Source organism: Rhamphochromis sp. 'chilingali' (assembly GCF_963969265.1).
Source record: "Rhamphochromis sp. 'chilingali' genome assembly, chromosome: 5".
Taxonomy (NCBI): Eukaryota; Metazoa; Chordata; class Actinopteri; order Cichliformes; family Cichlidae; genus Rhamphochromis; species Rhamphochromis sp. 'chilingali'.
Genome location: NC_137932.1, coordinates 8,723,185 through 8,749,066, shown reverse-complemented (window position 1 = coordinate 8,749,066; position 25,882 = coordinate 8,723,185). Strand labels below are relative to the sequence as shown.

Below are 25,882 nucleotides of genomic sequence, written 5' to 3'. Positions count from 1 at the left end.
TCAATCATTAAAGATGAGACGATGAGAGGGTTTTATCTTTTTTTTCCACAACGCCTGTGGAAATATTTAAAAGAAAAAGAAAACATTTAACTTAACTTATTAATGGAAGAAGATTGATGTCATTTTAGTAGAAAAAAACCCCCAAATTGGGCCATGAGTTTTCTTCAGAATTCATGCTGTTTTTCTCAAAACGGGATGTTTTGAGAAAAGTCTAGCAGAGATCCTGTATGAATAATATGACCACTTCTGCTTTTCCTCTTGTTACATGTCAGGAAGAAAGAAAAGCCTTTAAGAGAAAGCTACTCTTTTTTGGGTTTTAGATGGTTTACATTTTATGTATTTGTGTAACAGTAAAATTTAAAATAACTTATTATGACATTTGGCAAATCAGACCATTTATTCTTCTTGCAGTGAGCATATGTCCGCATATGAAACTATGCTGTATTTCCTTATGTTTCTATATTGTATATTATTTTAACACACAGTGATACTACACTTCAAAACTGAGCATGTTCAATAGGCTTATGGGATTGAATTAATAGGAAATAAAAACAAAGTTGTTAATTTATCCAACTTTCTAATATTGTATCATCAGCAAGGTATCTATGGAACTCCAAAGTGTTCAAAATTAAATAAATAAATAGGTCAAGATGAAATAAATAACTATGTGAATTAATAAGACACAGATATGTAATGTGAGAATGATATTGTGAAATCATGGAACACATTTTGAAAACAATGCTCATTATTGTGAAATACATTACATTCTGCTATATAAATTTACTTATTATTGTGAAATATTATTTCATGGTCATTATTTTTCACAATAACAGAGATTATTCCTGAGGCATTTTATTTATTTCCAGCGGTTTATATTCCAAAATGACCTTTTTTCAAAGTCAGTCTTTATTTCAAAATCCCGTTTTTCCCGATGGTCTATTTATTTCATAATGCGACTTTTCAGCAGAAGGACTTTGTCTGTCAATCAATGTAAGTGGGCTGGACCTTTGCACCTATTGGCTTATCGTTTACCATCGACTAGTTTTCCTGGAAACAGGTGTTGTGCCAAAAAGTGATTGTCTGCCAGAAACTGATTGCCGTCCGCGGGAGCGCGCGCAGCCGCTTAAAGCTGCAGCGCCCGGATTACTTGCGTTGCCAGCTACTTCCGTGCAACTGATATAACGTGGGGGGAAAAACCCCAAACACATTTATGCCTTTGTTATTAGGCAAAGGTATGCATTTATGGAGCTTTAACGTTTCTTGTAACCGAATTATGACGCTTATCAGAAGCTTGCTTTCAGTGTGTAGCGCAGTCACGAATGACTACACGCATCACGATGGAATAATTAATGCCTACAGGTTTAGTATGTCTACTCTCGTTGTTCATATTTGTTATAAGACTGTCGAATAGTAGTTAAAACAATAAAGACCTATTGTGCCAGTATCACCATGACTCTTTCTTGTTTGTTCAGAATAACGACTGAGAACATGGCATTTTAGCGCTACCAAAAAGTGATTGTGGCCTATAACTTGTCACTGAAACAATATTTCGGCTTCAAACTTGTTGGATATATTCCAGAAGGGTTACATGTAATATGTTATATCCCAAAAACTCTCCAAGAACTGCTGAATAACTTGTACAGGAACAATAAAACTGATAATATGCCATTTTCAAGCTGCCAAAAAGTGATTGTGGCCTATAACTTGTCACTGAAACAATATTTCTGCTTCAAACTTGGCGGATGTCAATTAGAAGGGTCATATGTCAAATATTACATCTCAAACAGTCCCTTAGAACTGCTGGATAACCTGTAAAGGAACATTAACATTGATAATATGCCATTTTCAGCCTGCCAAAAAGTGATTGTGGCCTATATCTTGTCACTGAAACAATGTTTCTGCTTCAAACTTGGTGGATGTCATTCAGAAGGGTCCTATGTGACATATTATATCTCAAACACCTTCCAAGAACTGCTGAAAAACTTTTAAAATAACATTAATACCGATAATATGTCATTTTCAACCTGCCAAAAAGTGATTGCCACCTATATCCTGTCACTGAAACAATGTTTCTGCTTCAAAATTTTTGGATATCATCCAGAAGGGTTACATGTGATATATTATATCCCAAACACTCTCCAAGAACTGCTGAATAACTTTTAAAGGAACATTAACATTGATAATATGCCATTTTCAGCCTGCCAAAAAGTGATTGCCACCTATATCTTGTCACTGAAATACTATTTCTGCTTCAAACTTGCTGCATGTCATTCAGATGGGTCATATGTCAAATATTATATCTTAAACAGTCCCTTAGAACTGCTGAATAACTTGTACAAGAATAATAACACTGATAATATGCAATTTTCAAGCTGCCAAAAAGTGATTGTGGCCTATAACTTGTCACTGAAACAATATTTCTGCTTCAAACTTTTAACAAAATACTCGTGTTACCTTGTTTTGTCTAATTCATACTGGCTGCAAGATTTACCCACGGTGGTACCACAGGAGCTGTGCCAAGAAGCCCCGCAAGACCAAAAAAACCCCCATTTGTTTGTGAAGCATGCTGGTCAGAGGGTTGCTGTCAATTTTTCAAAGTTTTTGAAATGTTTCTTGTTTTGTATCGTCGTCTCCTATAATATTTATTGGTTGTTTATTTGTTTATTAATTCATTAATTTATGTTCGTGTTGCTGTGTGTGTTTCTGTGTTTTTCACAACATTAGAGTTCAGCTTTGATTGCAATTTGTTTGTAGGATGATTCAATTATTTTGTGTTTCCTAACATGTTAGCATAGTTACTGTATGCAAAGAATTAATATATATGTTATTCCATGGTTTACTGGTGTTGAGCTTCCGCTATACCCCCTGTTTCTGGTCTATTTATTAGTGTCATGGCTAGACGGTCCTCACGGATCGTCTTGCCAATTTGTTGTGGTGTTCGTGTGTACTGTGTCGTGTTCTCCTCTCCATCCTGTGCATGTGTTTTTCTGCTGGAACATGTACTTCCAGAAGCCGTGGCACGGAACGGCAGTTGACCGCAGGGGAGTGTCCTGAGCTAGAATCATCGCACCTGTGCAGAATTACCTTGGCAGCGCAGACCTATTTAACGGGGCGGTTGAGTCACAACCAACGCTGGAACGTTGAACTAAACCGGGTAGCGTAGTCATGATTAGCATACCCGGTTTGTGAAGGAGAGGACGTTTTCGTTATTGAGCGTGTGTTTTTTCTCATCTGCCTCCAGGGTTCAGGGATTGGAGGAGGAGCCGGCACCAGGAGTTGTTGTGGATTATTACTGCACTGTCACCGTGAGGAGAGGTCGCCGTATCACTGCACTGCCCTTTTTGGATTATAGACTCGATTTGTTAACTCACCTTTTCACTGTAAATAAATCCACTGTCATTCTGCAAGGAGTCTCGCACCTGAGTCCTTTAATCCAATTCACCATGACAATTAGTTTATTTTAACTGGTGGTTTCTTCTTTAATTGGATGTAATTGTTATTTGTTTTTGGTTTTCGTTTCAATTAATAAGTGCTGTATTGGAATGACATTTTTATTACCGTTTGTTTTGTCTTTCCTATTACTTGGTGTTCTTAATGTGTTTAAGCAGATCTCCTCCCACCTGTTTCCATTTGGCCATTATCCTTTTTTTGTATTATTTTTAACATTTTTGAAATTTGACTTTTTATGCACAGGTTGAAAATGACATATTATCGTTATTAATGTTCTTTTAAAAGTTATTCAGCAGCTCTTGGAGAGTGTTTGGGATATAATATATCACATGTAACCCTTCTGGAATATATCCAACAAGTTTGAAGCAGAAATATTGTTTCAGTGACAAGTTATAGGCCACAATCACTTTTTGGCAGCTTGAAAATTGCATATTATCAGTGTTATTGTTCTTGTACAAGTTATTCAGCAGTTCTAAGGGACTGTTTGAGATATAATATTTGACAAATGACCCATCTGAATGACATGCAGCAAGTTTGAAGCAGAAATAGTATTTCAGTGACAAGATATAGGCCACAATCACTTTTTGGCAGGTTGAAAATTGCATATTGTCAGTTTTATTGTTCCCTTAATGGTAATTTAGCAGTTCTGAGGGACTGTTTGAGATGTAATATTTGACATATGACCCTTCTGGATGATATCCAAAAATTTTGAAGCAGAAACATTGTTTCAGTGACAAGATATAGGTGGCAATCACTTTTTGGCAGGTTGAAAATGACATATTATCGGTATTAATGTTATTTTAAAAGTTTTTCAGCAGTTCTTGGAAGGTGTTTTAGATATAATATGACACATAGGACCCTTCTGAATGACATCCACCAAGTTTGAAGCAGAAACATTGTTTCAGTGACAAGATATAGGCCACAATCACTTTTTGGCAGGCTGAAAATGGCATATTATCAATGTTAATGTTCCTTTACAGGTTATCCAGCAGTTCTAAGGGACTGTTTGAGATGTAATATTTGACATATGACCCTTCTAATTGACATCCGCCAAGTTTGAAGCAGAAATATTGTTTCAGTGACAAGTTATAGTCCACAATCACTTTTTGGCAGCTTGAAAATGGCATATTATCAGTTTTATTGTTCCTGTACAAGTTATTCAGCAGTTCTTGGAGAGTTTTTGGGATATAATATATCACATGTAACCCTTCTGGAATATATCCAACAAGTTTGAAGCCGAAATATTGTTTCAGTGACAAGTTATAGGCCACAATCACTTTTTGGTAGCGCTAAAATGCCATGTTCTCAGTCGTTATTCTGAACAAACAAGAAAGAGTCATGGTGATACTGGCACAATAGGTCTTTATTGTTTTAACTACTATTCGACAGTCTTATAACAAATATGAACAACGAGAGTAGACATACTAAACCTGTAGGCATTAATTATTCCATCGTGATGCGTGTAGTCATTCGTGACTGCGCTACACACTGAAAGCAAGCTTCTGATAAGCGTCATAATTCGGTTACAAGAAACGTTAAAGCTCCATAAATGCATACCTTTGCCTAATAACAAAGGCATAAATGTGTTTGGGGTTTTTTCCCCCACGTTATATCAGTTGCACGGAAGTAGCTGGCAACGCAAGTAATCCGGGCGCTGCAGCTTTAAGCGGCTGCGCGCGCTCCCGCGGACGGCAATCAGTTTCTGGCAGACAATCACTTTTTGGCACAACACCTGTATCCAGGAAAACTAGTCGATGGTAAACGATAAGCCAATAGGTGCAAAGGTCCAGCCCACTTACATTGATTGACAGACAAAGTCCTTCTGCTGAAAAGTCGCATTATGAAATAAATAGACCATCGGGAAAAACGGGATTTTGAAATAAAGACTGACTTTGAAAAAAGGTCATTTTGGAATATAAACCGCTGGAAATAAATAAAATGCCTCAGGAATAATCTCTGTTATTGTGAAAAATAATGACCATGAAATAATATTTCACAATAATAAGTAAATTTATATAGCAGAATGTAATGTATTTCACAATAATGAGCATTGTTTTCAAAATGTGTTCCATGATTTCACAATATCATTCTCACATTACATATCTGTGTCTTATTAATTCACATAGTTATTTATTTCATCTTGACCTATTTATTTATTTAATTTTGAACACTTTGGAGTTCCATAGGGTATCATCTTAGGTACACCTTGCTAGTACATGGTTAGACCCCATTTTGCCTTCTGAACTGCCTTAATTCTGTGTGACACATATTCATCTGACATTTTGTCCATGTTGACATGACAGCATCACACAGTTGCTGCAGATTTGTTGGCTGCACAGCCACAATGTGAATCTCCCCATCCTAAAAGTGCACTGCTGGATTGAGATCTGGTGACTGTTGAGGGCATTTAAGGACAGTGAACTGAGTGTCATGTTTGAAGAAACCAGTTTGTGATGATTTGTGCTTTGAGGAATGGAATGGTGCTTTGTCCTGCTGGAAGCAGCCATCAGTACACATCTGCACACTGTGGGATGGACACTGTCAACTGCATTACTCAGGCAGGCTGCGTTCAACTGATCTTCTACCGATGTGGAACTACACTCAAAGGCATCTGGCCCTAACGCTTAACACATTCAATGCCACTTAAATCACCTGTCGTCCCCATTCTGACGCTCAGTTTGAACTTAATGAGGTTGTCTTAGCCATGTCTACCCTACTAAATGCATTGAATTGCTGCCACGTGATTGGTTGATTAGATATTTGAGTGAATGAACAATTGAACAGGTGTACTTTATGAAGTGGCTGGTAGGTATATTTCACTTGCGTGTTAAAGAGTCTTATTACTTTGGAGGCCAGAGGGTCTGAACATTATGAAAACACTTCCTGGCCCGTTGTATTAAATATTGCCTTTTTTCTAACATTAGTGAATATCAGTAACAGAACTAGAAAAGAGAATTAGAGAATACTTGTGTTTGTAATGGACAACAAGTTAAGCACATATTGACATCTGGGTAAATCATTGCAGGATTTGAAATTCTCTGATGGGAAATTAGATCACATCTTTATTTGAACAAGAAGGCAACACGCGTGACCTGATAAACAGGGTGATTATGTCACAAGCAGGATAATAGTCTAACAAGTAGATAGGCATAGAAATAGTGTCATTGCATTGCTAGGAACACAGTTATCAGTTAATGCGCAGCTGTTGTGACCTTATGTTCTTGCTTTAAAGCAGTACATATCTAAACTTAGTGGCATTATTAAAAGCGTTTACTTTAATGCATCACTTCTCATGAATGACTAAATTATTTTGACCAACCTTTATTTAAATATTGCATTAATATAATTAAAATTGTGTCTAAGCACTTAAATGTGAGTCTGTCCTTAAGATGTACTTGTTTAAGTTACTGTGTTCGTCTCTGCAAGATATAGTGTGAGGGTAAACTATGATGTTATTTTTGTCATGTTTCGGCTGTGTGCAGGCAGGAGAGGACCCAAACTCACGGGGAATAAACTCAAAAGCACTGCTTTATTGCAGACTCGAGGAAAAGATACAGAATTAAACTATACTGGGAAAATACAAACTAAACTTCACAGTGAGGCACACAAGGGAACGCACAGCATGAGGGACAACGCAACATGGAACAAAGCGAGACTCTGACATAAATACACAGAAGGTAATGAGGGAAGTGGAAGCACATGGGGAACACAGCTGTGTCATGATCCTGGGCCATGTTGGCCCAGTATTCTTAGTTTCATGTATTTTGTTCCTTATTTAGGCCATGTTTCCTGGGTTGCTCTGTTACGTTGTTCCCTAAGTGTTTTCCCCTTGTGAATCTTACCCCGTGTGCCCCTCTGTGTATTTGTGAGCCCTAGTCTCTCCTTGTGTTTATTCCATGTTTTCCCCAGCCTGTTATGTCTGTTCTCCCTGTGCTCTCTCTCCTCCTGTCTGAACCTCCGTGTACTTCCTGTTTTACTTTGATAATCTCTCGTCTGTATGCGTCATGTTATGTTCACTCCTGCCCTGTCTCGTTATGGTTATCTGTGTCAGCTGTGTTCCCCGTGTGTTAACCCTCTGTGTATTTATGTCTGCGTCTCCCTCGGTTCGGTGTCGCGTTCTCCCTCATGACTGTGTGCCCCTCCGTGTGTTTCCTTGTAAGTCCGTTCCTTAGTTCTTCCCAGTTTAGTTTCATGTTATTTTGTATCGTTGTCATCTTTATCAGCAATAAAGTTGTATTTTGAGTTCAGCCCTGTTTTCCGTGAGTGTGCGTTTGGGTCCTATTTCCTGCCTGCCACACAGCCAGATCATGACAAGCTGAGGACAATTACACATGACAGCGCGTAGAGGACATGAAACTGAAAATGCTGACACCAAGACACGGACCTTAAACATAACACAGAGAGTACACAGAGAGAACATGACGGAAAGAGGAAAACACAGAACATGAGGAGTATGAACAAAGCACAATAACTCACACCACTATGTACACGGTCACACAGAGGGAGACAAAGGGGGATAAAGACATGAGGGGAAATCTAGTAAATTAACCTGAACAACTTAGGACCCATAGAATAACAAATTAACAAATGACACAGGAACACAGGAAAACTAAGAACGCTAGGTAAAATGACCCAGGATCCTGGCAATTTTGCTATCTTGTTTACTTTTCCCCCCTGTCTGAATCCGGAATGACTACATCCCGTACAGAACAGGTGTAAAAAGTATTTTGATTTGTTGTAGTAAAATGAAGAATGGAAACTCACTAACAAATTTCTAAACTAATCATTTATGCGAAATGAAAATTGGTGTGAATTTGAGAGAAAAAGATTCAAAAGACAAATTCAAATTCAAATTTTATTTGTCACGTACACAGTCATACACAGTACGATATGCAGTGAAATGCTTGGACAACTGCTCGTGACCTAAAGAAAACAAAAAAAAGGAAAAGGCTATGCATAAGATAGGAAATAAATATGAAAAATTAAAAAGGGAAATAAATATGAAAAATTAAAAAGGGTAAATTTTACTAGGAAGGAATAAAATATAAATTAAGGTTAAAAAGGAAATAACTGTACAACACAAATTAGAATGAAGGGTAAATTTAACTGGGAAGGAATAAGATAAAATATATAAATTAAAGTTGAAAACAAAATACACAATATAGAACTATATAAGAATGTATGAAGAAATATAAATAAATATATACACAATAACAGCAGCTGTACAAGTATTAACTGGAAATGAAGAATATAATGTCCAGTGTTGTGCAATCCACATCATGTCTTCTGCAGTGCAAATATGCTTAAATCCAGGCAATTCTTTTTGACTTTAAAGCTGAAATGATAAAATCAGTGTCTAATGTTAAAGCAACAGAGCTCCAATGAAGCTCAAGTACAATAAAATGTGATGCAGTCTTAAATCATGCATTATAAAGTTCTCTGCAGAGCAATTTATTGCTGTAAGTAGACTTTAGAGATGCATAGGGCCCCCGCAGCCACTAGGGGGCAATTTTTTCCACTTCACTAAAAAGCCAGGAAGTAGCACGGTCACGGTTTAATGTGGCTCCTTTAAAAATACAGCATCACTCTTCCTATGAATTTGCTCTGATTATCTACACATCAAAGAAGATGCTTATTTATTGTATTGTATGCTGTTTTGTTTTCTACTCATCTCATGTTGTTGTTTCCATATTCATGTGAGAGCTGGTTAAATGTATTTATTTATTTATTAGTTGGTAGGGGAGATCATATTTTATGTTATTATGTTTTCTATTGAAAAAATCTATTTCCTAAAATTAAAAAAAACAACACATTTCTGAGGAAAATTATGCATCTTTTGCATTTATGGATTATTATTTACGTTTTATCTTTTTTTTAACGTTTTCTTAAAGTTTAAACTTCTTTGGTTTGCTTGTTTTCCTCTAAACATGTAAAGGAAGAAAATTCCAGTAAGATCAAAATCCACTGTTTCTGAGGAGGATCAGTGTTTACACTGTGAAAATGTCCAATGGGAAATGTTGAATGACATTAAGAAGTACCCCACATGACGAGTTTATCTAACGACATGAATAAATGTGCATCTGTCCTTGAGATGTATTTGTCTGAATTGTGTCTGTGGGTCATAAAACGTGTTTTTCGCCGGTATTGGCAGGCCTGAATAATATCTAGGAGGCAACTTGTAGTTTCAGCTGTTAACTAAAGCTACAACAGGCAACTTAGCTGGCGCCACAGTGAGGCGCAGATGGGGCCTGCTGGTGTTAAATTCGCGTCGCGGGCTTATGACGTCCTCTTTACTCGCTGCTTATCTGCAGGAAAGGTGCGTTCCCTCAACTCCTGACACAATCGTCTGGATTAATCAAACATCCTAAGTTGTACATTCATAAGAGTTGGCGCTTTACAATGGATAATAACTTTTATATCACATTTCTTCTTCATTGCAGAACTTTTAGTTCACCATCCATCGCAAATCTACAATGGCCGAGGAAGGGTGAGCAAGACATTTCTGTATGATGACTTGATAATAAAAGTTACTTAAACGAGCCGTAGTTAAACTACAGCTGAAATTTGTTTAGGAGAGGATAGTGACCTTGTAAACATAAGCTTTTTGGTAACAGTGTGCTTTATAGCATAAAAGAGAATATTTCACATGAGACAAGTTGCTAGCTTAGCAGGGATAGAGGTTCAGTTATACTACCCCCACGCATGTAGCAATTTACTATAAAATTGAATTGAATAGCCCTTTATTGTCATTGTACATGTACAACGCAATTGTACAACACCAACTGTGTAGGAATAAAATGTAACAGGTCACCAGCCAGATAAATTGCAAACAGGAGAAATGTATACAGTCACAAGAAATGTGTGCAAAATGAGAGAAAGGCACATAATAGAAAGCTCATAGATAAGTCATGTCCAGGGGGCTAATGTTTAACAGGTTTATACAATCACACAATAGTAAATCTAGTTTAAAATTAACCTGAGATACTGATATGCGGCAGCTTCACTGACGTTTACAATTCCTCTTCCCTTTAATGATCACTAGTGTAATCACCTTGATCTTTGTTATATTGCTCTTCATATGTGAATACAGTCAAAGGGTTTAGAAGTAGTAGTCCTGCCTTTAGTGCAGCTATGTATGAAAAATATATGTGGAGTCTTAAACAGGCATGTTTTTCAGTAACTTGAAGTCTTCTCACTGATCTGAAGTATTTAAGGGCTTTGACATGCTAGCAGTAACTTATTTGAAACCTAGTGACAGTGTTGTGTAGAACACTGACTCAGTTGGCCTTTCTTCAGCTCAGATTTAAATGATTGAGAAGCCAAACATGTACACCTTGATGGAATATATCATGTCGTCAGCAGTCTGGCTGCAGTATTTACAACTAATTGTAACTTGGCAAGAGAGGAGTTCCAAACCGTCGTAGTCCAGTTTAGATGCAGGAAGGCTTGATAAACCTGGTATAGAATTAGGGCTTTAGTCTGGATATTATTCTGAAATTTCATTATTGTGTTTTTCTGCCAGCTGAGCTTTTGTGCATGACTGATGATCCCATCTTTTGTCGGATACCCCTTCACTCTACAATGAGTGAGACGCTCGCCGCTCTGACATGCCAAAAGCTCAGCTGAAGAGGCCCCAATTTCTTGTGCTCATCTTCCTCAAAATTTTTTGATTTTCTTTTATCTTACTTCCAACAGCAGTCCTGCCGGAGGTGTGATGGATGTCAACACCGCTCTCCCTGAAGTGCTCAAGACCGCACTCATCCACGATGGCCTAGCCCGCGGTATCCGTGAGGCTGCCAAGGCTCTGGACAAGTAAGTCTTAAACCTTTTAGAGAGCTTTAACTTAAAACGTCAGAGCCATCCTATCAGTTTAAAGTGTGAATGGTATAATGTAGTAGCCTTTTAATGTGAGTTCTTTTTTTTTTTTTTTCCCCTGTTCTTTCACAGACGTCAGGCCCATCTCTGCGTCCTTGCTGCCAACTGCGATGAGCCCATGTACGTCAAGCTGGTGGAGGCCCTCTGCGCCGAGCATCAGATCAATCTCATCAAGGTACTGAATTTGCTTGGGTTTGGTTTGATGTTCATGGACAGTTGGACTGCGTTCTTCTATTTATTTTTTTTAAACCAGTTGCATAAAGTGAATGTAGCACTGCTGTATCGCTGATGACAATTTGGCTCCCTCTACTGAACACTGTGAGGAGATTGTTACCCAATTTCTGTCTGAGATACAGTTGAGCTTGGACTATAATGCACTATTCTACCCGTGCTTATTATTATTTTTACTGTGTTGACTTAAATTCATTCATGAAGTTGAAGTGACCTTTTAAACTCTGGCAGGTTGATGACAACAAGAAGCTTGGTGAGTGGGTTGGTCTGTGCAAGATCGACCGCGAGGGTAAACCACGCAAGGTGGTTGGCTGCAGCTGCGTCGTTGTTAAGGTAATTATGTTGCTTTCTTTCTTTGGCTAGTCTGAATTCACTTGATTAGCCTTTTGATCTATATAGGAAACCTTAAATGGGAATTCAATGAGATCCCTCTAACATAACAGCGAAAGAAACAGAGTTATGAGTTAGGACTATATTTGCCAGTCAAGTGCAGTTGCTGTGCCTCATGCCATGCAGCTGTTTAACTCCTGGCTAGAGAGGAGCCAGCGTACAAGCCCCGTCATCTGCCTGTGGTGTCCGGGGTCCCTAAGGATGGCTACATAGAGTACCAAATGACAGTAGGCAAAAAAGGTGCTATAAAGACAATCCATGCAATTCCTCTTCCCTTTAATGATCACAATACAACTTTATTTGTCTAGCACATTTAAAACCAGAGGTAGCCAAAGTGCTTCACATCATCCAATAAAACAGTAGTAAAGTACAAAAGCAGATAGCAGAGAAGCTAGCAGGTGGAAGGCATTGATTAACCAAGTATACAAGTACGCAGATAAGCAAGCAAGACTTAACGATAAAAACAATAAAACAATATAGGCAAAGAAAGTACACTTAAAAGGCATGCTGTAGGAGGCCGGGAAGGCTAAGCTAAAAAGGTGGGGTTTCAATTGAGACTTGAAGGTCTGGATTGAATCAGACGTGTGAATAGTATGATAGTATTATAAGTAAGCAGTAGGATTTTGAAATCAATGCAGTGTTTAATTGGAGGACAGTGAGAAATGGGGTGATAGACTCAAACCTACGATTACCAGTTAGAAGGCGAGCCACGGTGTCATCACTAGTGTAGTTATAAAATCAGGGTTGGTGTATTTAACTCAGTCTAAGCAGCATACCTATACCACAGCTGCAGTAAACATGTGTGCCTGAACTAAATGAAATTCAGAGGTGAGTTGTTGACACGGTGTAACAAGCTGATCACCTCCACACTGCATTGAGCCATAATTTATGACAAAGACTGAAACAAGTAGTGTTTAAATATATCTGGAGACATGTTAATTATAGCTCGTTATGTTTCCCTTGCGTAATAAACTTACATTTATTTCCAAATGGCTGTTTAATGTTTGCAGGCATACATGTCTGTGATGTTGGGCTCAGTTGACCTTAATTTTATTTATTTATCCCCCCTACAGGATTATGGCAAGGAGTCCCAGGCCAAGGATGTGATTGAGGAATACTTCAAGTCCAAGAAATGAAGTGTCAATAAAACAATGAAATGAAGCTCTGGAGTGTGTTATTGATTTGAGTTGCTTGGTTGGATATTGAGCATTATTTTACTGTGTACCAATCTTGTTGCTTGGTTAGTGCATCATTTCATGAGCTCTTTCTCCAAATTGAAAATTTCAGATTTATTTATTTATTTATTTATTTTTAATTTTGAAAAAGCTCTTTGCCCTCTGGATAACATTGTTACTGCTTAGCCAGAAAACGTTGATGGTCAAGCAGCATGGATCCCAAATTTGTGAGTATGAACGAGTGAAACTTGAACCGTGCAATGCGCAGTTTTGAAATTCACACCATTGGAGCATCTAGTAAAAGTTCAAATCCTGGTGACCTTAACTTGACCTCAAGTTGAGTCCACTTACTATGATTTAGGCTCCATGGAGTGTTGCTGTCTCTTAGCTGGTTTGACTGAAAACTAAAAAGCCAGTCAGATAATGAACATTGTTGAAGCTTTCAAAACATCTTTAAAAACTTATATAAGTGTAATACTGAATGCCTCCCAATGTATTACATTGAACAGAGCTTTGAAATGTTAAAACGCAAACATCAAATGAACACTTAAATGGAACATTATCCAAGAAAGAATATAAAGGAATAACAGTTACGTAATTGGAGAGAAATGAAATAGTTGAGATGAATACCATCGAAGTAATTGGTTTTCTAGATTGTTCTATTTGCTATAGTACTAGTGTCAAAAAATGACATGAAAACCAGTTCTAATAAACAGCGCTTATGTATTATTGTTATTTTTTTTTTTTTTTTTTTTTACATAAAATGATGCATGTGAAATCCTTTTGCACGAGAAGCTTACCATTTACCTTGTGCAGCTTGGCAGGTTTGCATACGTTTCCTCAGGTTACAATCGAGTACACCAAAAAGCCAGACTATCACGAGTTTGTTGCATAATTCTTTTATCAAGTATGACTTGAAATATTTCAATCCTTTGATTTTGGAATTAATTATAATGGGTTATAACTCAAGGAAATCATACATCAAACCTGATAATTAGAATATTTCCTAAGATCATTAATTTATAATACAGAAATGCCCAGCTTCATTTAAATGGAACTCAATGGAGTCTCCTTTGCCTCAAATTACTGCATCAGTTTGTGGCCTTGCTGAGTTTATAATCAAAGTCCAGTTTGCTTTGACAGCAGCCTTCAGATTGTCTGTATTTTGGAGTCAGATTATTTTTCCATCTCTACAGAGAACACGTGTTCATGTTAGATTCAGTTGGGAAGGTTTGGTACTGCAAGCAGGAGCCAGGTTTTGCTGGAAAAAGGAAATTGGCATCTCTATAAAGATTGTAAGCAAATGGATGCATGAAGTGCTTTAAAATCTCCTGGTAAATGGTTGTATTGACTTTGGACTTGATAAAACATAATGGACCGACTACCATCAACACTAGTATTTGACATGAAAATCCAAATCATCAGACTGAAAAAACTTCACTGGGTGAATCTCCACTTTTCCTCCAGACTCGGGGACCTTAATTTTCAAACGAAAATCCCAAATTTACTTTACCCTCAGAGGTCCTTAGGGACATTTATTGTTTTTTGCATTTTTAATTTTAAACCATTTTCACTGTGTTGAGTGGAATATAGCCAAATTTGTCAAAGAATTTTCTTTTTAATTATATTTTATAATTGTGGTGTAAATTCATTGAATTAGCCTAAAATGGCTAAGCTACAGAAATGCATCCACCTTAGTCCCTTTGGACAAAAATGTCCCCATTGAAAACCATTATAAACGCTATTTTTTACCCCTAATTTATATTAACATTAACAAATGCAATTCTGGACTTAAGGGTTTTTCTGGGTAGTGGGGGGCTTAAATTTATAATTTTTTTATTTGACCAGTAGGTAGCGCCATTTTTTCACATTTAAAGCGTGCATCACTTTTCACCCTTTTTGCAATGGCTTATGCGTCACTTTTAATGCTGGATAATTGCAGGTGTGCTTTTTTTAAAAAAAAAAATAAAGGTCTTTTTGCCTAGAAAAAGAAAAAACTAATATGTCTGTGTCTTTTTCTAACTTTATAAAGAGTATTTCTATGTCCGAAGTCAGAAGTCTTTTCTCTCTGAAGTCCACACTTCAATATAAACAAATCAGACTTTTTCTTTTCTTCAAGCTCCGGTTGTTTACACAGGTGCACTCCAGCAGAGGTTATAAGAATAAACTTTAGCGGGGGTGGGTAGGCATTTTAGCGATGGCAGGCCGTTACAACACGCAAGAAGTTATCGACATCCTAATGCACTCTGATAGCGAGGATCTCCCCTCGCCACCGGCCGAGGAAGACTCCTCATCACCCGCCACCCTTTCCGGGGATGACACGGATAATACCTCCGTGCACACGGATCAGCTGGAGTCCTCCTCTTCCTCTTCCTCTGACAGCGAAGAGGAGACGCACGACGAAGCAGGATGGACCACGAAAAACGGGAAGCTTGTTTGGTCCCCCACGAATGAAGAGACGCTGCGCTACTTGCCAGCAGCCACGGGGCTAATTCCAGGACCTACACACTACGCCGTCGCCCGGATAAGTGACCCGATCTCGAGCTTTATGTTGTTTTTGACAGACGAGATCGTGCAGCATATTGTTGTTATGACTAACCAACACGGCAGACGGACACTGGACGCCTGGCGGGATTTGGATGCGGACGAAATCCGGGCTTATGTGGGGCTCATCGTTTTGGCCGGAGTTTACCGGTCAAAACATGAATCTACCGTCAGCCTGTGGAGCGAAAAATCGGGACGCAGCATTTTCCGGGCAACGATGTCACACAAACGGTTTCGTCAGATCTCCAGGGCCAGGGGCGGAGCGGGGGGGTGGCTTACGGGGCTTAAGCCCGGGTTGTTTTGTCAGAAGCCCGGGGTATTTTGGAGTGTAATTTTTTCATAGTTAGATGCCTGGCTGACAACTGTATAAAACAAAAAGTACACACAATATTCGAAGCACATAGTGCACACTGTGGGAATTTACGACTGTGCGTGAATCCCCCCCTGATATTGGTATGATCCAAGCTCAGGCACTAAGCGACTGAGCGAGGGGGCGGGGCAGCTGCTGCCCGTGAGTGCGCTGTTGGAGAGACGGAGCCAGCCATACTAAGGAGAGCTTAAGTTTGACCAGGTACCAAAGCAAATCATTCATACCGTACAAATAATGTAAATATGACGGTGCATCACGAAAGATTGATATCAAACTGATCACTTGACCAATATTACCTTACTTGCTCTTCAAGTGAATCAACAAATGGCGAAATGAAAATCCGAACAAATGCTATTTTTTTTTAGAGAGTCTTAGCTTACGTGTGTTTATTTCATATTTTCAGTTCTTACCCTCCCCGACTAAATCGGTTTCAGTTATGTACTGAAACATAAGAATGGACATTCGAGGCTTCTTTCAAAGAAAAAAACTCAGGTAAATGTTATTTTATATATTATGCTTTGTATGTTGTTCAGTATATTTCTATGCAAAACAAGAGGGATTTCAGTACACAGCAGGATATTCACATTTGTAACCAGATATTTACATACACTTTAGGGAGAAAACATAAAACATTTTTACTGTACAAGATCAATTTAGAGTAAACTTTTGTTTTAGATAAATATTGAAATATATTTTGAATTAGTTAAATGTCAGAATAAAGAGAGACAGAGCTGTCTATTTTTTATCACTTTCATCAAATTTAGGAGTACATGTACACTAAGTTTATTGTTAATTAATAAGAAAACTCCAGACGATTCCATTCTGAGCTGAAGAAGCTTCTGATAGGTTAGTAGAGTCCATGTGAGTAAACTGGTGGCACAGCTGTGGATGCATATAAGGCAAAACACAGAGCCTGTTTCTTTGACATGGGAAAATCAAGAGATGTCAACCAAAACACCAGGAAAAGAACTGTGGAGCTCCATAAATGTGGCTCAGTTTGAATACAATTTGGTGCCATTTGCAATTAAGAAATACAGATAGTTTCTCTCTTTACTCTCAAAGTTAACAAATATGTTTTTTATATTTATCAATCTAAAAAAATAAACATTTAGTCTGATTTGATCTTACAATTAAAAAAGTGTTTGTGTTTTGATCTGAAGAGTACATAAATATGTGGTTTCAACTGTATATTTGATGATTGTCAGCACAAAGAGGGAGAGAGAGGAACAGAGAGGGAGATGGAGAATGAGGACAGAACAGAGATGAACAAGAGCAGGTGAGACACACATGTTAGTCAAATGGTTGTTTACCAAAAGTATAACTGTATCATAGGTACTCATGTATCTAGTACCTAGTGTTTCTTTTTAGGTTTGCTATTTTTCAAATTCTATATTTATTATGTTTTGCAGGCTTGTTTGCACAACAAGGCTAAATAATTATATAAACTTTTCTCAATCTAAATATTGTACTTTGGTAGAATTAAAAAAATAAGTGTAGTGCAGGTCTATGATGATTTTTAGTGCTACTATCATCTAGTTCTGATTCTGGTTCTGTCTTGGTTAAGTCCTCAGTAGTCCTGGTTTTGAACTGTTGTAGTCCTGTTTTAATTCCGGATCAGTTCTGGGTCTGGTTGAATTGGGGTTTAGTCCTCGTGTCTTGATACAGCCCTGACCTTGTTCTGCCTCGCTGCTTAATTAAAAAACTAGTTTAAGGTGTCTTGCACATGTGATAAATATTTTTCCCTATATGAAGTCATTCTTTTTTGAACAAAAGTCAAAAAAGAGCCTATTAATCTTTCAGTCATTTCTACCCCCCCCCCCCCCCCCCCAAAAAAAAAAAAAAAAAAAAATCCCACATGCATACTACCCTTTAGGGCTAAGCCCCGGGTGTTTCAAATGTCTGGCTCCGCCTCTGTCCAGGGCAATGAGATTTGACGACAAGCTCTCCCGACCAAGACGCCAAGATGACAGGTTGGCTGCATTCCGCCAGGTACGGGACCAAGGTGGATGCATTTTTTAAGGATCTCCAAGGGTTAATCTGAAAAGATGACTTGAGACCACAGAGCAGCAGTCCATTTCTTTTCCTCCTCAGCTCAAGTAAGATGCCCCTCGCATTTCTGGTTCAGCAGTGGTTTGACATGAGGAATGTGACATTTGTAGCCTCTTTCCATCTGGTGTCTCCTGCACTGACACCAGCCTCGGTCCACTCCTTGTGATGCTCACCCAAGTTGTTGACAATGCCCTCAAGGCAGCGGGCATCCCCATTGCTTGTGCACCTTTTCCTACGACAACTTTCCTTTCCAGTCAGTTTTCCATGAATATCTGTTGATACAGCACTGTGAACCAGCCTTTCAACAGTGACTTTCTGTGGCTTACCCTTCTTATGGAAGGTGTTAATGATCATGACCCGGAGAACTGTCAAGTCAGCCGTCTTCCTTAAGGTTGTGGGTACTTGAGCAGACCAAAAGAGTGTTTATACTGCTTGAAATCAAGTATTCTGATGGTTTTTATGAGCTATAAATAAACCGTAATCAAATTAAAACAAAGGCCTAGAATTCTCCAATGTACATAAAATGGATATTGAATATGGGACAGTTATTATTCTGAATTTAGAAAAAAAAATCAAAATATTCTATTGTTTGTCATCTCTCTCAGTACATCAGCAGAATAGGAAATCGTACCTGTGTGGTGTGTGTGTTTGTTTTTTGGGTTTTCATGTTTTTTTAAGCAAAAACCATGAAAATAACCTTAAGAGGAGTCAGGTATGCAGTATAAGGTTCAAAGGCAATCTGTTCAGGTAGAGCACAATAGGGATGTTAAACTCTTTAGGCTCAGTGTGCTCACTAACAGATTGCTCTCCCTTCTTATTATAGCCCTGTCATTTTGTGACTTTAGTTTCAGAGTATCACAGGTTGTGCTAAGGATCTTGTTTCTTTTATGAAAGAAGATGCATAGGTCATGTGGATAAGTTTTCTCCTTTATATCTACATACATAGACATTTCTGAATAAAGAAAAGACATTCAAACACATTAAGGCACAACACATCATGACGCACATCTTCAAGCCCCACCCACCAGAAAGAAAACAAAATACAAAAACCAGAAGGAAAAAACAAAAGAGCCTCAAAATTTCCAATTATTTGACCAAAAAGAAAAAGAAAAACAACCCCAAAACCCTACCACTGTCGTGTAAGTTTATTGTAAATAATTTACACAAATTTCTACCACAGACTGCATTCTTTTGTCGTGATTATTATACCACTGGGAACAAAACCCTTACAAAAAAAGCTGTTATCCCAGTATACATGATATGGTCTGTACAGAGAAGCCTTCAAATTAATGCATAGCCAATGATCTTCCCCCCCAAGTGATGCCACAAGTCCTCATTTCCACCTGGGTGCTCTGACCACAAACTAGATCTCAAGGGAAAAAAAATATCCTCCCAGTCCAAGGAAGGTCTTAAGCCTTGACAGTTTTAGCCTGCTACAGCTGCAAGAACAGCAGACTGGATTTTCAGAGGTCTGTCCCCAGCATCAGGACCAGGGGGGCTGAGCAAGGATGTGTCGGATAGCCTTTTCCTAATCCCACTTTCCTCTTCTTTACCTCCTTTAACCTCTTAAGACCGTTACGAGTTTGTAAATCCAGACATTCAAAAACAAGACAGGAAACGAAAGTAATCACAGAAACACTTGCAGTGTCGTGTGTTCTTAAATAGTTATACAAAAGAAAGGGGCTGCCTGGCTGACCGTGTCCATGTGACAATGCAATGAGTCCATATTGCTATAATAGTTACAGGTACTCAAACTCCAGTGCTTGGTGTAATGCCAGCAGGTCAGAGTGACTTGATATCCTCCAGAAAGGCATGTTGTGCTGCGGAGTGGACACACATCATTAAAATCAGACGTACAATTATCACTGTTGCACACCACCACCGCCTAACCACATGCAAGCTACACTACTGTAGCTTGTAGCTGCACTGCAAACAAAAATCCATGCATTTCTAAGGCTTTAAGACAAAGGGTGGCATTTTGGGAATTATGCTTATCCTTCTGTTCAGAAGGTTACATCAGATGACATAATTTATATCACTCATCTCTCCCCTCTTGGTGAAGCTACAGCCAGCGGTTCGTCAGTTTAGCTTAGCATAAAAATTTTAAAAATAGGTACCTTAGCCTTAAAAAAAGCACAAAAATCTACAAAGGGCAATTCTCAATATCACCAACTTAATTGTAACATATATGTATCAGCAATAATATGTACAAAGAACTTTAAAAAATGTATGAAGGATAACAAGATTTGTGCTGATGATGTTAGCCTCTACTTTGACTGATGCTAGCCTCTACTTTGAAACACTCATATAACCCATAGAAAATCCCTGCAGCTGTTGTTTTTGACTTTTGTTTTCATTATAATAAAATCAACAAGATATAACTAAATTGGTGAGCTGTAAAGACTAAGAAATTTTTACTTTTTAAAACACCAGTTTCCCCAATGTTTCCAGCCTTTATGCTAAGGTAATTTAACTTTTTGCTGACTGTAGCTTGAAGTCAATAGTTTCCTAAAAAGCTTTAACAGTAGTGCCAAAATTGTATGTGGGAAGTTTTTACATCCTGTTCTACATTTTATTATGTTTTAGACTAATCTTGAAATGAATTCAGTTTTTTTCTAAACACAGTCTACACATAATACTCCACAATAACAAAACAGAGTTTTCAGAGTCCTGTGATACTGTACTAAAATTAGAGACAGAAACATTGTCTTCATGCGTAACCCCAAAAAACTGTTGGGTCACTCTGTGAAATGTGAATAAAAACAGAATGCAATGATTTGCAAATCTCATAAACCCATATTTTAATAAAGATATTAAACTGAGAAAATATACCATTTTATGAGAAATGTTGGCTTATTTGAAGGTGACGGCAGCGGAATATCACAAAAAAGTTTGGATGGGGACAAGAAAAGCCTAAAAGTGGTGCTAAAACAAATATCTAGATGAAGAGTTTGCTACTTATCAGGTTAACTTGAGGCAGGCCATTAAGATGATTGGGTATGAAAAGAGCATCAGGTTGAATTCAGTTTTATTTATAAAGCACCAAATCACAGCAACAGTTGCCTCAAGGTGCTTTTTATTGTACAATATTTAATATGTGCATTGAAGGAGACATCCTGGTCAAAAAAGACTCCAAGACTCATCCCAGTGTTACTGGAGGCCAAGGTAAAGCCATCCAGAGTAAGCATCTGGTTAGACACTGTATCTTTAAGATTTTTAGTACAATAACCTCAGTTTTGGAAGTGGAAAACTGTTCTGCAGTCAGATGAATCAAAATTTTGGTAAAATGGATTCAAGAGTGTTCAGTTCGAAAGCCTGCATTTCTGATGCTATGACACTGGACTGTGTGAAAGGAACAACATTCCTTTCCCAAAGGTCCAGGAGCTGGTTTCCTCAGTTCCCAGACATTTACAGACTGTCGTTAAAAGAAAAGGGGATGCTACAGAGGTAAACATGACCCCTGTGTTGTGAATAGACTGATGACCCAGTGTCAGATAAGTGGCAGAAGATTGATGGATGGATGAATGGATGGATGATAACAAACCTGTTGTTATGACACTCACAGTTGTGGCGCTTCCTACTTTTATTAAATGTTCTCCTTGTTTCAGCCAAACTCCGTAACTGGGACGGAGGCCATGTAACTAAGAACCCAGTAGTCACTATGAATAAAATCCTATGTAGGGATGGGAGAAACATTCATTAAGACAGTAATCCAATCTGATCTAAAATAAAGACAGACGCATGGAGGAAACTAGGCACTGGGCATCACCTCATTAATTCCAATCCTACAGTCAAAGACAGAGGTGGCAGCATTATGCTCCATCAGTAATTTTCTGTCAAGTACTGGGAAACCAGTAAGGATAGAGGGAATGATGAAGGCAGAAAATATAGAGAAATCCTGAGTGAAAACCTTTGTCAGAGTGCTCAGGATTATATTTCAGCAGGAAAAAAAGGCCCTAGTGCAATGCCAAAAAAGCACAGGAGTGGCTCTGGGAAAACTCCTGGACTGACCCAGCCAGAGTCCAGACCTAAACACCTCTGGAGAGTCCTGAAAATGTCTGACTGAGCTGGCTGATGTTTAACAATTTTGCTAAGGAGAACTGGAGAAATCTTCAAATGAAAGCTTGAAGGTTCATTTCCGCTCGCTGCTGCCAAAGGAGCTTTAACACAAGTGAAGGGTAGTCATGCAAATGGGTTATTCCAGGTTTTTATTCTTAATAACTTGACAAAACACTTCAAAATCCTATTATACTAGGTTCTTGTGGAGTATTGTGTGTAGACTGATGGGGGCCAGGAGGGGGACTGAACCAATTTTAAGATGATGCTAATGTTGAAAACCATCCAAATCCAATGTATTTAGTGCTCAGTAAGAAAGTTAAAAAAAAAAAGAGTATATCCCAAAATGCAAAGCCATCTTTTAACAACCCCAGCACCCAGCAAGATGAATGAAACCCAAAGCTGTAGAAGAGAGGATTAAGAAAATATTCTGGTGTAGCAAACTTAAAATAGATCACTACTTATCTCCCTTTTTTTTGTTATACAACTACAACATCAGTTAAAAACACATAACAGGAGACACGTCACAGGATACGGCAGGATCATTGCTCTGAACAAATGAGGCCGTTCACAGCCCAGTCAGCGTGTACATTTACACAGCCATTCATTACACAATTGCAGATGCCAATGTCAATCTAATAAAAATCTGTTATTGACACAAATTTGGAATAGCTGACGCTGAAAAAGCTGGTGCAAAAATATCCATCAGCAGCTGAGGCTCATTCTCAAATTTTCACTCTGACGGCTGCAAAAGTCTCCTGTCACCCCATGAAAAAAACAAAACAAAAACCAAAGCAAGTAGACCAGAAAAAGTAAAGGACCAACACAAAACTGCAGCAGCAAAGAAAGGCGGGCTTCGTCCAATCAGAGCACACGCTGTGCTGAGTAGGCGGGGGTCACGGTGAGGTTGCGGGTCCATTACCTTTTTGGCCGCCTGTTCCTCTTCCACACCGTCCCCAATTACAACATACACTACTTTCCTGCCAAACCTTTGCATTATGCGTTCAAAGCAACTCTCTTTTCCTGCAAAAAACAAATAAACAAGGGGGAGGAAGGAGGGTCACATGGTCAGAGGGGTCAAAGTTCAGGTGTCATTTGTTTACCTGGCTGGCGGCATGCTCTTCATCCTTTCCATCGCCAATCACAACATATGTAATGTTTGTGCCAAAGCGGGAGACTATACGCTCAAAACAGCTTTCTTTGCCTGGAGACAAACAAATGGCTTTCACAGGTTTTTCCTTTGTTTAGATTGAAATAAAACACAGGAAGAGGTAGAGCTGTGCGTACTAGGGTGAAGTGAACACACACACAAACACACAAGATGGTGTCTAGTGATTTAATAGTTAAAAATAGCGTACCCAGAAGTGGCGTGGCATCTGACCTTAAACACTAGTTTTTAAAGATATCAGATTGTTACATCTGTTTGAATCAAGGCATATCACATAGTGACACACACATACATTTCCTGAGTGTTGTATCTTTCTACCCAAACCCCAGTCTGAGTTGTTTTGTTTCCACTCTTCAATAAGTCAGCACTGGCCATGGTTGCGGTACACTGTCACAACCAGCTGAGGTTAGAGTCCGTTCAGAGTGTAGACGTGCAGCCTGAGCGACATGTGTGTCGAGGCCAGATCGGGAACGCACGAGCTGAGTGCGGATATAATGCTGGAAGAATACTGTAAGTGTGGGGATAAGTAAGTCATACTAAAGACACTCAACACCCACACAGGTGACTTCGCCTAATGTGGCAAATGAAACATCTGCTGGGTGGAGCTGTGTTTCGGATTGTGTGACGTCATCCACCTCAAAAAGATCATCTTCCCTTTCAATCAAAATCATTGACATTAGTAGTATAAGAGCACACGTTTAAATTAGTCTTGAGTCACCCCTTACTTGCTTCTATCTATCCAGATTATCTTGCAGTTTGTTTAGCAATGGTCTCGATATTTATTTATTTTTTGCAGCTTTTTCATCATTTTCAGTCGAGTTCTTATATCTGATCATTTTCACAGGGATGATTTTTTTGCTTGTTAAGCCATTTAACATCTTAACACTGACCTATGAGTCATTCAAGCATAAAAAAAAGGAAAGGATGCAGTAAAAGCATACCTGGATTTAAAACACCCACACACACACACACTCTATTGACGGAGAGGGGGAGATTTGAATGTCTTTAAGAAGCCTGGAGAACTATTCCTGATGACTGCTCAAGGAATCTACCAGAAAGCCTAAATAAGAGAGTCCAGGCTGTGTATAAAAGTGGTCATATTAAACACTGACTTTCAAACTTGTGTGAATTGTACAAATGGACTGTTTTCCCGTGTGTGTTTACGCATGTTTTAATAAATCATTGCACCTATTTCCCATTTTCCTAGAAAAACAAAGATATGAGGAGTGACTCAAGTCTTTTGCACAGTACTGTATCTATCCAGTTACTATTTTATGACTTCTATTCCACAATATATTGTATTATTTAATTCAGTCCATGAATGAAATCATTAATTTAGTCTTTGTTTTAAATTCATGGACTGTGTACAGATGCGTGTGTTTACGTGTGCTTACCTATTTTTGTTGCACTGTAAATGTTCTCAATAGGAAAAACAGATCCCAGACTATATAAGAGAACTTTGGCCAGCGCTGGTATGAGCTGTGTTGTGGTCACCAACACATTTACACAGTTACTCCTGAGGGACAAAGAGAAAGAATAGGCCATATTATGCACAGTGGAGGTGGGTAGGTAAATGCATGAATAGATTCCCGAGTGCCTCTAGTGTCCACTGGTGCTCAGGTCCAACCCTAACTCTTAACCACGGAAATCAAAGGAAGAGAGGACTAGAAGAGACATTGCCATCTGTGTAAATCGTGGAAATAAAATGGAAAGTGGCACCTGGAGCTGATTATGGACAGGGACTTGAGTGCGTGGGTGAGCCAGGAGTCAGTCAGAGCTTCCACCTCAGCTCTGAGCTGCAGCCAGGCGTCTCTCTTAGCAGGACCCAGCAGACCTAAAACACAGCACCAACTTCTTTACTCTATAAGCACTCTACAATGCACTCCAATTTTGTTTGAGCATTAAAAAATAAGCTGTATTTGCTGTATTTGTATCTGTGTCTATACTGTTCCACTATTTCATTGCACAGTGTTCCCTGTGACAGCAAGGGACTATTCTATTCTTCTATTCTGTTATTAATTAACTTTAATATTTAAATAGTCCTATACAAAGTTAAACCCCCCCAAAACAAAACAGTTTTTTAACATCTAATAGATGATCAGGACTGAATGCTCCCCCCTTTCCCAGACAGAGTGTGAATATAATTTTAGAACATTTCAACTCCTGTAGAGTTTAACTAAAGTAAAACTCATTTTCAACTCCGTTCTGAGTCTATTCTGATTGGCTTACCCCCCACATTGTTTTTGTACGTGCTATACAACTCTTTGACTCGTCGGTAGCGGAAGGCCAGTTTCCTCATCCAGTCGACTCCACCGCGGACGCCCGTAGCCAGGCACAGGTTTGCGCTGGTTGCAGCTGCATGGAAGCCATCAGTTGCAAAACTGTAAGTACTGTCAATAATAATAATATGTTTTATTTGGAAATCTGCTCTGGTAGAAAAAAAAACAAGATGGTTATTTGTATTTTGGTATTGGTATCACAAACACAACGGCAAGCATTTATTTGTAAGAATGCAGTTAAGTATCATCTACATACTTTTAAAATTTTAGTCATCAAGTTAATATTAAAACACAA

General features: G+C 38.5%; 2 protein-coding genes across 9 annotated transcripts in view; one reads left to right on the top strand and one right to left on the bottom strand.

The window, feature by feature from the left end:
* Positions 1-9,670: 9,670 nt before the first annotated feature.
* Positions 9,671-13,107, top strand: rps12 (ribosomal protein S12). Of its 2 annotated transcripts, XM_080883903.1 has the most exons (6): positions 9,671-9,766; positions 9,891-9,937; positions 11,146-11,262; positions 11,398-11,500; positions 11,788-11,889; positions 13,020-13,107. In XM_080883903.1, exons 2-6 carry the CDS (start codon positions 9,924-9,926, stop codon positions 13,080-13,082), a joined length of 399 nt encoding a protein of 132 aa, XP_080740029.1. In that variant the 5' UTR covers positions 9,671-9,766; positions 9,891-9,923; the 3' UTR covers positions 13,083-13,107. The 2 variants fall into 2 exon arrangements, with proteins under 2 accessions (XP_080740029.1, XP_080740030.1); XM_080883904.1 differs by lacking the exon at positions 9,671-9,766 and having other exon boundaries at positions 11,149-11,262.
* Positions 13,108-17,955: 4,848 nt separating this feature from the next.
* eya4 (EYA transcriptional coactivator and phosphatase 4) overlaps positions 17,956-25,882 on the bottom strand; it is a 51,450-nt gene continuing 43,523 nt past the window's right edge. For 4 of the 7 annotated variants that reach the window (XM_080881839.1, XM_080881841.1, XM_080881844.1 and 1 more), the window contains 5 exons: positions 25,538-25,698; positions 25,028-25,142; positions 24,703-24,824; positions 23,063-23,163; positions 17,956-19,904 (listed from right to left, as the gene is read on the bottom strand). In XM_080881839.1, coding sequence (XP_080737965.1) covers positions 19,824-19,904; positions 23,063-23,163; positions 24,703-24,824; positions 25,028-25,142; positions 25,538-25,698 — 580 coding nt within the window. In that variant the 3' untranslated portion in view covers positions 17,956-19,823. Of the gene's footprint in view, positions 19,905-23,062; positions 23,164-23,243; positions 23,345-24,702; positions 24,825-25,027; positions 25,143-25,537; positions 25,699-25,882 lie in introns of all 7 variants that reach the window. The other 3 variants (XM_080881840.1, XM_080881842.1, XR_013971576.1) reach the window with 2 other exon arrangements.

Excerpts from the sequence above, each read along its gene's own strand:
- rps12 (XM_080883903.1), top strand. Across the intron at positions 11,501-11,787 it reads ATCAGATCAATCTCATCAAG|GTTGATGACAACAAGAAGCT; the intron begins GTACTGAATTTG and ends AAACTCTGGCAG. Across the intron at positions 11,890-13,019 it reads GCAGCTGCGTCGTTGTTAAG|GATTATGGCAAGGAGTCCCA; the intron begins GTAATTATGTTG and ends TCCCCCCTACAG.